This window comes from Alosa sapidissima, chromosome 10 (assembly GCF_018492685.1).
Source record: "Alosa sapidissima isolate fAloSap1 chromosome 10, fAloSap1.pri, whole genome shotgun sequence".
NCBI lineage: Eukaryota > Metazoa > Chordata > Actinopteri > Clupeiformes > Clupeidae > Alosa > Alosa sapidissima.
Genome location: NC_055966.1, coordinates 36,027,147 through 36,039,646, shown reverse-complemented (window position 1 = coordinate 36,039,646; position 12,500 = coordinate 36,027,147). Strand labels below are relative to the sequence as shown.

Here is a 12,500-nt window from a genome sequence, read left to right as displayed (position 1 = left end):
TTGCAAGGAGATCCTGGGCATGGCCAGTTGATGATGTAGTGATGTTCCTTCCACTTGCAAATAATGTCTCCAATACTGCTTGCTGGATGATTCTGAAGTTTTGAAGTGCATCTGTAACCAGTTCCATTAATATGTTTTGCAACAATAAGGTTGCAAAGATCTTGGGAGGGCTCTTTGCTTTTACCCATTATGAAATGTTTCTTGTGTGACACCTTGCTAACAAAAAACCTTTTTATAGCCCACCAGTATGTACTAACCCAGCTTATATCAATTTGTACAGATAGGAGGGATAATTTCTCTAACTACTTATAGATTCCAGTTTGTTCTTGGCCATTCCTTGCGTTTGTGTACTGCTTTTTCTTAGCGTGTTCAATACTTTTTCCCTGTGCCATTACACTTTTTTACTCATAACTCTACTTTTAGACATTAATGTTTGGATTTTTATATATGTGTGGAGTACCTAAGTTAATACTAATGTCCGGTGAAAATTTCATGCGAATAGCCTCACTGGAAGTATACTTACTGAAAAAAATGTTGACGTGTTCAATACTTATTTTCCCCGCTGTACTTCAACATTAGCAACTTCCACTTGTATTGGAGTAATATTTGACAAGGTGTATCTATACTTTCACTTAAGTAAAGAAATTGTGTACTTCGTCCACCTCTGCACACACGCGCACACACACACGCACACACACACACACACACACACACACACACCTATGACATAATAAAGATAACACAAGAAATAAAAAATGAGTAACCATTTTAACAGGGAAAAATATGTACTTTTAGATTAAAAAATCTTGAGAAAGAATAAGGAACTAACTACAAGAGCAAGTTAGAGTAAATCTGATCTCTTAACTTTGGTTTTTATATATGTACAAATAGGTTATTCGTATAATTTTGAAAATAAAAATCATAGCTCTATTGTGTTCTTCAAATAACACATTGCTAACTGTAGCTAGATGGACAATTTACAAAGTCTTACAGATTTCTGACTAAAAAGAAAAGAGGAACATTTGGCAGACTGTGCACATCAGCATAATATATTCTTTTTGCGGTTCTCATTTCCGGAATTGGATTATTTTCATCAAAATATGCAAATGAAAATCTAACAGAAGTTACACAAATATCTAGACAAAAATAAAAAGTTTGGGTTTGATTTCTGGTTGCCACCATTGTGCCTCTGTAACAGTTGAAATATGTAAGTCGCTTTGGATAAAAAGCGTCAGCCAAATAAATAAATAAAATAAATGTTCTTTTTGCATATTTGCTTTTTTTGATATCATTACTGAGGAACACTGTTACTTTTAGCATGCCATAAACCATATGCACGATACATGTGTTGAAGTCCGTAGACTGAAGACTTCTGTGTGAGTTACTGACCTCTCCGTGGACACATGTTGTCTCGGTAACCTTCCACCAACACCAGGAGAACCAGAGCCCCGACCCAGAGGAGCATCTTCACTGCCAGGACTACAAATGAATCTACACCGAGAACGAGCTGATGAAACAGTCAGTGAGAAACAAACTACATGTACGAAACCTCTCCATTCGTCCGACGTTGGAAGAAAAACCTTCAGCAAACTTTTAAAAAGTAAAAAATAATGAAACTAAGAAAAGTGTACTGTGCTCCATGACACTATAACATACTGTCAACCCTGTGGAACAGGACTCTTGGCATCTAGGCTGAGCAAGTGACCAGGGGCAGCGCTTCGCCTCACTCTGTAGAGGCTCTGAATCTGTTACCCGAATGTTGCATCAAAGTCGCCTGTTGGCTGAAACAATCAGGCACCCTCTTCCTTCCTCCTGGAGTTACGCCACCAAATTTCTGTTACGGCAACAAAGCTCATGTTGCACAACGTCTGCCCATCAACCCTGCAGGTACCATAATGTGAATAGTGTGGTCAGAATATGAGAGAGGCCATTGCCCCTACACATGCATGCCAGGGAAATGATAGGCCCCACAAATTTCCTTTTTGATTTGTGAGTTTATACAGTACAGGCCAAATAAAAGGTTTGGACACACCTTCTCATTCTATGCGTTTCCTTTATTTTCATGACTATTTACCTTCTCATTCAATGCGTTTGCTTTATTTTCATGACTATTTACATTGTAGATTCATCAAAACTATTAATGAACACATGTGGAATTATGTACTTAAAAAGTGTGAAATAACTGAAAACATGTCTTACAGTATATTCCAGTTTCTTCAAAGTTGCTATTTTCTTTAAATTTAAAACCATATTCAGCAAGCCATAACTTGACAAATATTCATCTGTGGGCCAAATAACTTTAATAGCATTCATTCATAGTTTTCATGCCTTCAGTGAGAATCTACAATGTAAATAGTCATTAAAACATAGAAAACGCATTGAAATAAGAAGGTGCGTCCAAACTTTTGGCCTGTACTGTATAAGGCAGTGTTTCTCAAAGACTTGGTAAAATATAATATATACGAGTTGTTTGCAATGTTGAACCAACTTGTATGTAAATCCAAACAGTTCTGCAACACAGCCTATGTACTGTAAGCTACACCACTTTAAATCCTATAAATCCTCTGGCACAATAAGCAAGGTGCAAAGACAATAAGTAAGGTGGTTCAGTGAGTAGGCCTATTGTGTAATATACTGTTGAAGTAGGTCTACTTTTAGCTAGGCGGTCCATGATTTTTTTTTTTATTGGTTAAGCGATCCTTGGTCTGAAAAAGTTTGAGAAACACTGATATAAGGGTATCAATTACAACCATAACAAACTGGGATTATTTGAAGATTTGATCTACATGGCAAATCTCTCTGTGGGTTTTGTCCTTAATTGAACACAACATTCTTCAACATAAAACACAATTTTTTGTGATTGTGTTCTCAGATTGTTGTGCAAATTGTGACTATTTACAATAAGAGAAAAGAGACAAAAAGATTGGGATATATTCTCTTCTCAATTCTGTAGATTCAGATTTTGGTCACTAGACTTCTAATAATAACAACAAAACGTTTTAGTTTCTAAACTGTGGCTTATAAAATATCTATTCAATGCACCAATTCTGCTTAACAGTAACATTTCAACATTATCTAAACCATATTAATACCCGAATGCATCTCTTTAGTCAGTAGTCGACTAACCATGTAGTATTTCGGATATTTAATCTGGCTACAGATTTAACAAGGAAGCTGTGACATCCATACATCTCCACTGGGCCGAGATGAGTGAATCATAACGGCATAAAATGACTCAGAGCAATTTGGACCCCACATCATGAGGGGATGTCATTGTTACACAGCCAAAAGTAGAGAGATTTCACAGATGCTCTCTTAACATTACTGTCACACATATGGCCATGCTTCAATATGAGCGAAACTACTGAGAATTTTATCAGCCATTTTATTTCAACTTGGTCCTGTTTATGAGGTGGATGAGTTACTTTGGAAGGGAAAAAGGGCTCTTTTCTATAATTTGTCAGCTGCTTAAAGACATCAAACACATTCCTTTCACTCTGAGTAGATACGATTGAAATAGCAGGGACTGCCCCCCATGTCTCCTTCTTGTCTCTCATGGGACTGTTGCCGACTGTTTCGGCTGAGTGGCATAGAAGCCGGTACAGTCCGGTTGAGTCATCCCTCACTGATGGGGAAAATCAAATCAAATTTAGGATTAGGCAATAACTTTCACACTGTGCTGAAGGAACGGTGTGTTTGAGATCGTAAGATATCTGAGTGGGAACAAAATCAAGGTCTGTTTAACCTGTAGAGTTTGCGATGTCACATAGACCACCTTTCTCATGCCTCTACGTGTCACATTGGCCACCTTTCTCATGCCTCTACATGTCACATGGGCCACCTTTCTCATGCCTCTACATGTCACATGTACCACCTTTCTCATGCCTCTACTTTGCGACATCCACTCCGTTGTTATGAAAGTGCACTCAGGATGGCTACTGTTTTCACACGAGAACAGAACACAGGAAAAACAGGTTACTACCAGAGGCATACGAGTGGGACCAACTGTTGCAATGAACAACCGTAAACACACACATGTGCACACACAGTACCCCCCCATACTTCTGCAAAACGTCTCCTGGGGAGTTTCCACACATCCAACATATAACCTCTCTGTTGAGACACAAACATACACAGCACACCACCACCACAACAACAACAACACTGTTGCAATGTCTTTTTGTGTACCAGATAAACTTCAGACAGCAAATTCCAAGTTGGCTTGTATCTTCTGTTCAGTCAGTTCAGTTCAGTTAACTTTATTGTCCCAAAGGGAAACTTGTCTCGCAGTCAGGTACACATAAATAGCACAAGATACACAAAGACACAAGATGGGGTAAAAGACACAGGTTGATATGGACCCTTTCAAGAGAGTTCCATTATCAGCATCATAGTTGGCCCCACAACACTTCCTTTTTAACATTCCATATGTTATCTTAATGCAGAGGAAGTAGATTGGGGCCCAAATAGAACGTTCAAGCATTGTTTTTGTTTACCTTGTTGAAAGGGTCTATAAGTTAAGAAGGTAAGAAAGAAAATAAGAAAGAAAGAAACTGTCTTATCAATCTACGTTCCTGACAGATGCTCATCAGAATCGTTTCTGTGCAATAAAGCAAAATTGTGCAAATTTAGCAGGCGTATTGCACTAGGGTTAGTCTTTTGTACGTACACAGAAAGACCATTTTAAGGCTACTAAGTGATTACAAAAAGTTTATTCCAAAAATGATAAGTGACTGGAGTAAGAGATGTGAAAAGCCTCATCAAGCAACGTAATAGGATTCAGCATGCTGGTGTGTGCTGTTGCTGCTACAGTTCAGACCGGCTGTTTGCACGAGTCTGCAGAATTCCCCCTCAACGATGTTACCTCGTCTGAACCGGCAGTTCCCCCCGTTACGCGCAGGATAACCATGGCAACACCACATCATTAATAGGCTAAAGCTAACATGTCTCACGGTGGTCTAAGCACCTCACATTTACCATGTCTCATAATGTCATTTTTGACACCTCTTTTAATAAAAACAGAACTGCCCATTGTATTGGGAAGGCTGCTCATGTTAATACCTACAGTATTTTATATACAGTCATTTCCTGTGTATTAGCCGCATTGTGTTTAAGCCGCAGGACAGTGTTTTATGCAAGTTAAAAGAAACAAAACCATATTATTACCATATTAACTGCCCTCGTGTATTAACCTCATAGCTGAATTTTTTTTGCAAAATCAATGTATAAGCCGCAGCTAATAGTTGGGAAATTATGGTAGTCTATGGTTAATTTAGACCGTAGCTTACACTGATTTTACAACAGCTTTTACAACAAGGGGCGTTGTTAGGCACAAATTTAGCTGTTCTAAATGTAACCTGCGTTACGTTGAACCAATAGCCCAGGCTACTGGCTCGCATGCCAGCAGCACTCTTGAGGCGTCGGGGAGTGAGGTTTTACCAACGTTCCACAAGCACAGCTAAGCTAGCTGGCATCTGTTACACTAATTCAGTGTAACCTACGGACTCGAGTGGCTTATTGCTTTTCTAAAACGGTTACTACATATCCGAGTCTGTACTACCCTCAAGGACTCAAAGGACTGGGGATCATTCCAATTTGATCAGATTCTGATATTGATTCCGATTCCAAAATGTTAACGCATGTCCATTATTTTTATTTATTACACGGCTCCTCACAAGACAAGTAGAACGCTCCATTGGCTTGAATGGGATTTCTCAAAGTTCTACAGTAAAACATATTCATGTAATTACCGCTGCAAACATATAATTACCGCCGTCAATGGCAACAGGTTTTATGCTTCTGATACGTCTTTCAAATCACTACGCAAGGACTGGAACTTCATTCAAAAGTGAAAGCAGACGGTTGATCAGCTGTGTTCTAAAGAATGTTTGATTCAAATTTAGCGTGTGTTGATGCAAACTATTTGTTTCTCAGCAAATGCTGATTTTCCCAGTAATGACCGGCGTTCTATACATTATCCCTTACATAATAGTATACAGTATTTATTTTCTATTCCAGGTGTTGTCTGTATTAAGCCTTAACTCTGAACATTCAAAAAGTGGATATTTATTTACAAGTATTGATCGACAGACGTAAATCACTTAAGATTATTCTACATAGAAGTAAATCATTAAGATTAATCTAGAGCATCTAATTAAAAGAACTCCTAAGCCTTGTTCTGGACAAACAGTTGACTAACATGTGTAACTTGTCTTTGCAATAATAAATAGTTACTGCGTTTAGGAGTAAAAAAATACAACAATTTCTAAATTTGATTTTCAAATCTTGGCTTGCTTATCGAATCCTGAATGCACTTACTGGTTCCACTTCTTTCTTATTGACTCCATACATTTTTTATATTTTCAGTTCCTAACCCAAATTGACCATCAAAGTCTTCACAGTCTCTTAAACACTTGTAGAGGACTACAGGGCCTGAAAGCGCATTTGAACTGAGTTTAGTTAAAACATAAGTTTGTGCAAATGTCACAGAAACAAGACCTTCAATCTAAACCGAAAGGCGTTAGTAAACCACAGCACAGGGCGTGGAGCCGATCTCACTGTGTCAGCAGATGAGGATGAGTCACTGGTTTAGAGGAATCAGGGCCAGTTTCTCGTACATCGTTTAAGCCCAGTCCTGGACTAGAACATGATAAAATGCAATATGGGACAAACCTGTGCCACAAAAACATGTTTTTTAATTTACTTATCTTAGATATACAATGATTCTGTACACACCAATAGAAATACAATGTGTGAATTAATGTATGTGGTTCACAAACACGGAGCATCTTGATAAATGAGAGGAAGATGTACTTGTTGACCCCTGGTGGCAATTATCACATACTGTAACATCAGAGAGGAATCTCAAGCTGACTTTAAAAAAATCTAAAAAAAGTGTCTAGCTTAGTGAGCAAATATACAGAACCACCAACATACACACTGGTAAACAGCCTCTCAACACAAGACAGTATTCAGCCAGATCGTTCAATCTGCACATTACACTTCACTCTGACACTAATTGAACACAGCTGATCCTCCCCTACCTTTGCTTCTGAAGGTCAACAATGCGCTTTCTGAAGGTCAACAATGCGCTTTTCTAGAAGCTTCACACAACAGTGAGCAGTTCTATCAGACGCTCCTTCCCTCTCTCTCGTCACAACGTCCCTGACATCACTGATGAGGCACTGAGCGGGCAGGCAGGTAGATGTGACTCATGGTCAGTCAGCCAAGGACTGATTGGCGTCTTTGTCAGTCCCTAGACAGGCATGATTCACCAACAAGAGGCCTGGAGGGGCTTCTGTGTGACTCAGGCCAGAGGACCTATGGGGAGCGGGTGGGGGCCGGTGGCAGAGGGTCTGAGGTGACGTCTCCACTCCATTCCCACGAGGGTGTCCCACGCCCGCTTCACCTCCGCTGAGGGCAGGGAGAAGAGAGAGACAGAAAAAGAGGGGGAAATACATGAAGAGTGACTCGCTGACTTGCTGATTCAGGCCTTGTACGAGAGGCCCCACTTGGGGCCGACGGGGTCGGGGGTCGGCCGCACGGCCTTCCTCAGCTCGCAGAGCTTGTGGTGGCGCTGGCGCTCGGTGGCCTCGGCGTCCTGCTCCTCCAGGGACTGGCGAAGGAGCTGCTGGAGGAGAGAGAGGCCACAACCCGTGGACGCCGAGACGGGGACGGTGTGGCGGAAGGACAGGAAATGACTGGGGACCATGTCCTCGGGGAGAAGGTGACAGAAGTCTGAGAGAGAGAGGGAGAGAGGGAGAGAGGGAGAGAGAGAGAGAGAGAGAGAGAGAAAGAGAGAGAGAGAGAGAGAGAGAGGGTAATGTTCAGTCAAATTAATTGAAAAGGAAATTAAATATCCACAACATAATTCAGAGAATATTAATCAAGAATTCGTTGATAAAGAATGATGATTCATCAAAAGGTTCAGAATGTAATGATGTGTGCATGTGTTTGCGTGCGCGCGTGTGTGCGTGCATGTATGTGCTTGTGTGTGTGTTGTACCTTCTTGATTTTCCAGTTGATGTGTGAGTTCATCGAGTTTCTCTCCCGCCTCAGGCAAGTCCATCTTATTGACCACCAGTATGGCTGGCTTACTGAGCAGCTCCTCATTGTACAGCTCCAGCTCCTGCATGCAGACACACCAGAACATGACCACATGACATACTGTAACATGACATGACCACATAACATGACATGACCACATGACATAACATGACCACACGACATGAGCACATGATATAACATGACCACATGATATAACATGACCACATGACATGACCACATGACATAACATGACCACATGACATAACATGACCACATGACATGTCTGGGGGCTCGGCAAATTAAGTAGTAAGCTCCAAAGCGGACAGAGGTTCCAGTGATTCTAGAACAGCTGAGGGCCGTTGCAAGGCTCAACGCCAAGGCTAAAACTGTTCGAAAATGAAATGACGTCAACATGAAGGATTGCAGAGTGTTTTACAATGGCTTCACACAAAACGGTTAACTATATTATATCTTGTATTCATAACATACTTATAGTATGTAATATACACTTAGTAGTATATACTTAATTAAAATAATACTCTAAAACAGTGGTCCCCAAACTTTTTCTTCCGAGGGCCAGCTCACTATGCCTGGCTCTAAGAGAGGGCCAGAGACTCGGAGTATATCAACCATAAATAGCTTAGTGCTGTGAACAACAGCAGTCTACCTTAGTTGAACATTACATTTAATCATCACTGCAATTTAATACCATTGCGAGCTGTGTTTATGTTGCCACCATGCCATATCAGTGTAAAATGTAGCTCAAATGAAATAATACTAATAAAAAGACTCTGTTTCTTTGCACACATAGCTCAAGTTGTGAACAAGCAATATCCTACAAATAATTTAAAGTTATCAAACTATGACAGTTTTATGAAGTGTTGGCAAACACATCTGAAACCATTCTAACTTTCACTCACCTGAAGAGAACTTTGAACTCCGAACATTTGAACGTGTGAATAAAAAATATAAATAATTATCCCTGAAAGTCCCAGAAATATGACTTGAATAGAAGTTAGTTAGTTATTAACAAATAATTGATAAACTTTTAGAATACTTTGAGCACTGATGCAGTCAGCATAGGCCTCTTACATTGTTTGCAGGTAGGCCTACATTTCATTCCGTTTTCGATGGCAAACGCGAAACAGCACCAAAACAACCACTAGTGGACAAAAAGAGTATTACATGTGTACTGTTAAGACTCGCCATAGAGAATGAATGGGGAAATTACGGAGGTTATAGTTTGACGATGTCGTACTCCTGTGCGGGCCAGATGCTATATACCACGAACATGTTTTGGGGGGCCACCAAAATGAGCTGGCGGGCCGTATTTGGGGGACCACTGCTCTAAAAGGACATCTGAAGTACATCAACATAAACTAACCTGCTGAGAATCTGGTACTCATTTCAAGTAAACATTTCATTAGAAACAACAACGTTTCACTCATTGTCTGGGTTGTCAGACGGACTGCACTTCTGCTGCACAACACCGGAGTTAAAGTTTAAAGGCCAAGTCGAGTCACATGCGTCCAAGTCAGGAATGGTCTCCAACCACCCACACACACACACACACACACACACACACACACAGCTAAGACCAGATCACACACGATAACGCTGGTATAATACGTCGAGTCGCATGCGTCCGTCAGGGGTCAGTAGCGGGAGTGTGCCCTGAGGGCCTCTACCAGCAGGTGGCGCTCACCTTGGTCAGGAGCTGCACCGCCTGAAAGGCTGAACGGAAGGGGGTGTTACTGGCCAGCTGGAAACCACACACATCCACCTGGTAGAGAGAGAGAGAGAGAGAGAGCGAGCAAGAGAGAGAGAGACCGAGAAAGAGAGAGCGAAAGAGTGAGAGAGAGAGAGAGAGAGAGAGAGAGAGAGAGAGCGAGAGAAAGAGAAATGTTACATACACATAATAAACATACACAGAAACAGAGGTATGAAAAGCTGAAAGGAAAGAAAGCCGAGATAGGCGTGGATATAGGTGTATATAGGCGTATATAGGCGTGAATATAGGCGTGGATATAGGCGTATATAGGCGTGGATATAGGCGGATATAGGCGGATATAGGCGTATATAGGCGTGGATATAGGTGGATATAGGCGTATATAGGCGTGGATATAGGCGTGGATATAGGTGGATATAGGTGGATATAGGCGTATATAGGCGTGGATATTAGGCGTGGATATTAGAGACCGACCGATTTTGGGTTTTTCTAAAGCCGATGCCGATTTTTAGCGGTCGGAGTATCATAAAAATCATACTAATAAGAGGAGGCACAACACTTGTAAACTTCACACAATTTATTGAAAATTGAACATTAAAAAATCAACATATGATAAATAACATATGTTCTATATATACACTATATATTTATGTATATAGTAGAAATATTATGTAGGCTATTATATAAAAATGACTATAGGGGCCTACTCATCGATTCATAACAACAAGAATTAACAAATGTATGACTTCTTGCATCTTCTTGCGTCTGTTAGTCTATTAATTATTCATTTTAATATGTTTAACAGAGTGCAAGAAGACTTCCATGATGTGACAACTTCAGATAGTTACTTCAAAACGGCAAAATACATGTTCAGGTTATAGACTTTCACTGTGGAACTTCCATGCCTTACCACAGACCTAGGTTTCAACAAAATAAAACTCCGTCTCCCAGCATGCTGTGAGCATGCATCAAATCAAACATGTATACATTGCGAAAACAAATTGACATGATGGGATGACAATGTTTTGAAACGTTCACTTGTTATTTGTGAGTCCCCTTTTTCCTCAATCATTTCACTTAGATTGTCCGTTACTTAAGTTTAGATCGTAAAATATCAGTCACCGGCGTTGAGGGCGGGGGCTTGCATAGTCGGCGCATTCCCAACGCACTTGTAGCCACAACGTTAAGCAACTTTCATTTCTTCTTCAACTCCGATGCAGTTGAAAACGAATGGACATGGGATGACAGTGTTATAAAGCGTTCACATGTTAGATTTGCGTCCTCTTTTTGTTCAATTTTCACTTAGACTGTCCGTTACTATAGTTTAGATCGAAACATCACGCTGGTCACCAGGGGTGTGTTTCTCGACAGTGTCGTTGCTAAGTTAGCAACTTACTTGGTTGCAATGCAATTTCCCATAGGCAACCTACTAAGTTGCTAACTGGTTAGCAACAATGCTTTCGAGAAACGGGGTCCAGCATTGAGGGGGCTTGCCGGCGCATTCCCAACGCACTTTCGGTAAATGAAGCAACATCACAGATTACAACCATAAGAGAAAATATACGACTTTGGGACACTGAAATGTAAAAATTGATGCCTTAGACAGTCTTGCTCTTTCTTGAAACCAAAGATTTTCTTAGTTCTAAATAGACCGTCTCTTTTAAAACCTCGCGCTGTGTTCTAGTAGCTGCCCGCAGATGTGCCTGACTTAAAATCGGCGCGGCCAAATAAGAAAATCGGCCAATGCCGATTGATTAAAAAATAGCAAAAATCGGCCGATTAAATCGGCTGGCCGATCGATCGGTCAGTCTCTAGTGGACATAGGCGTGGATGGAAAGCCATAGGCATGGATGGAAAGAGACAGATGAACTGCAAGCTGACGGATGCACTGCTTGAGCTCACCACGAACAGCAGCTGTTTGGTTCTCTCCACGTGTTTGAGGAACTTGTGACCCATGCCCCTGTTCATGTGAGCCCCTTCAATCAGGCCGGGAAGATCTGCCACTGACACCTGCCAATCAAACACACACGCAAATTGCTGTCAGAAACGTACATGATACAAATATGATCGCAATGTATCACAGTAGACAGGAATGGTCTCCAACCACACACACACACACACACACACACACACACACACACACACAGACACACAAACAAAGACATAGACAAAGACACAGACAGACAAACACACACACACTTTACCACCAATTTATCAGTTTATGACATTAAGATGCAATCATTTCTCTCTCTCTCACACACACACACGTTCCAACATAGCCAGAAAGCCAGAAAAACATGATCATGTCACCATGACCCAATAAAACCCAATAAAACATCATTGTGGATTTACCCATGCTGTTAAACAGCCTAATTCTAATGCACAAGTCAATTTCACGGCAATAACAATATAACTGTAATTTACAACTGATTGGCCCATGAAGCTGCAGGTAACAAACCCGACAAAAGCAGCTTGATGAAGTCACGCCCAGTTGACTGCTGTTGCCATAGTCACCTATTGAGTCCTTTGATAAACAGGATAAACAGGTCACTCTTTTCTCATCCCGGGGTGCTTAACAGGTTTATGAATTCATTTTCCTTTTCTTTTATTGTTTAAGCACACACAACAAACATCTTAAGAGTTGATGTATGTTAAACACACAGGCTGTGTGTCAGGAGACACACCCGCCCACCTACACGCCCACACGCCCGCCCGCCCACACACA

The 12,500-nt window shown here is 40.9% G+C and overlaps 2 protein-coding genes across 6 annotated transcripts in view; both read right to left on the bottom strand.

The window, feature by feature from the left end:
• The window catches only part of LOC121720555 (interleukin-6 receptor subunit alpha-like), a 12,261-nt gene extending 10,486 nt beyond the window's left edge, over positions 1 to 1,775 (bottom strand). For 3 of the 4 annotated variants that reach the window (XM_042106801.1, XM_042106802.1, XM_042106803.1), the window contains exon 1: positions 1,390 to 1,774. In XM_042106801.1, the coding sequence (XP_041962735.1) occupies positions 1,390 to 1,465 (76 nt within the window). In that variant the 5' untranslated portion in view covers positions 1,466 to 1,774. Of the gene's footprint in view, positions 1 to 1,389 lie in introns of all 4 variants that reach the window. The other variant, XM_042106800.1, reaches the window with a different exon arrangement.
• A 4,900-nt stretch (positions 1,776 to 6,675) lies between these two features.
• gtpbp10 (GTP-binding protein 10 (putative)) overlaps positions 6,676 to 12,500 on the bottom strand; it is an 11,750-nt gene continuing 5,925 nt past the window's right edge. For both annotated transcript variants that reach the window (XM_042107896.1, XM_042107897.1), the window contains 4 exons: positions 11,678 to 11,785; positions 9,752 to 9,829; positions 8,005 to 8,128; positions 6,676 to 7,737 (listed from right to left, as the gene is read on the bottom strand). In XM_042107896.1, the coding sequence (XP_041963830.1) occupies positions 7,487 to 7,737; positions 8,005 to 8,128; positions 9,752 to 9,829; positions 11,678 to 11,785 (561 nt within the window). In that variant the 3' untranslated portion in view covers positions 6,676 to 7,486. The remainder of the gene's footprint in view (positions 7,738 to 8,004; positions 8,129 to 9,751; positions 9,830 to 11,677; positions 11,786 to 12,500) is intronic.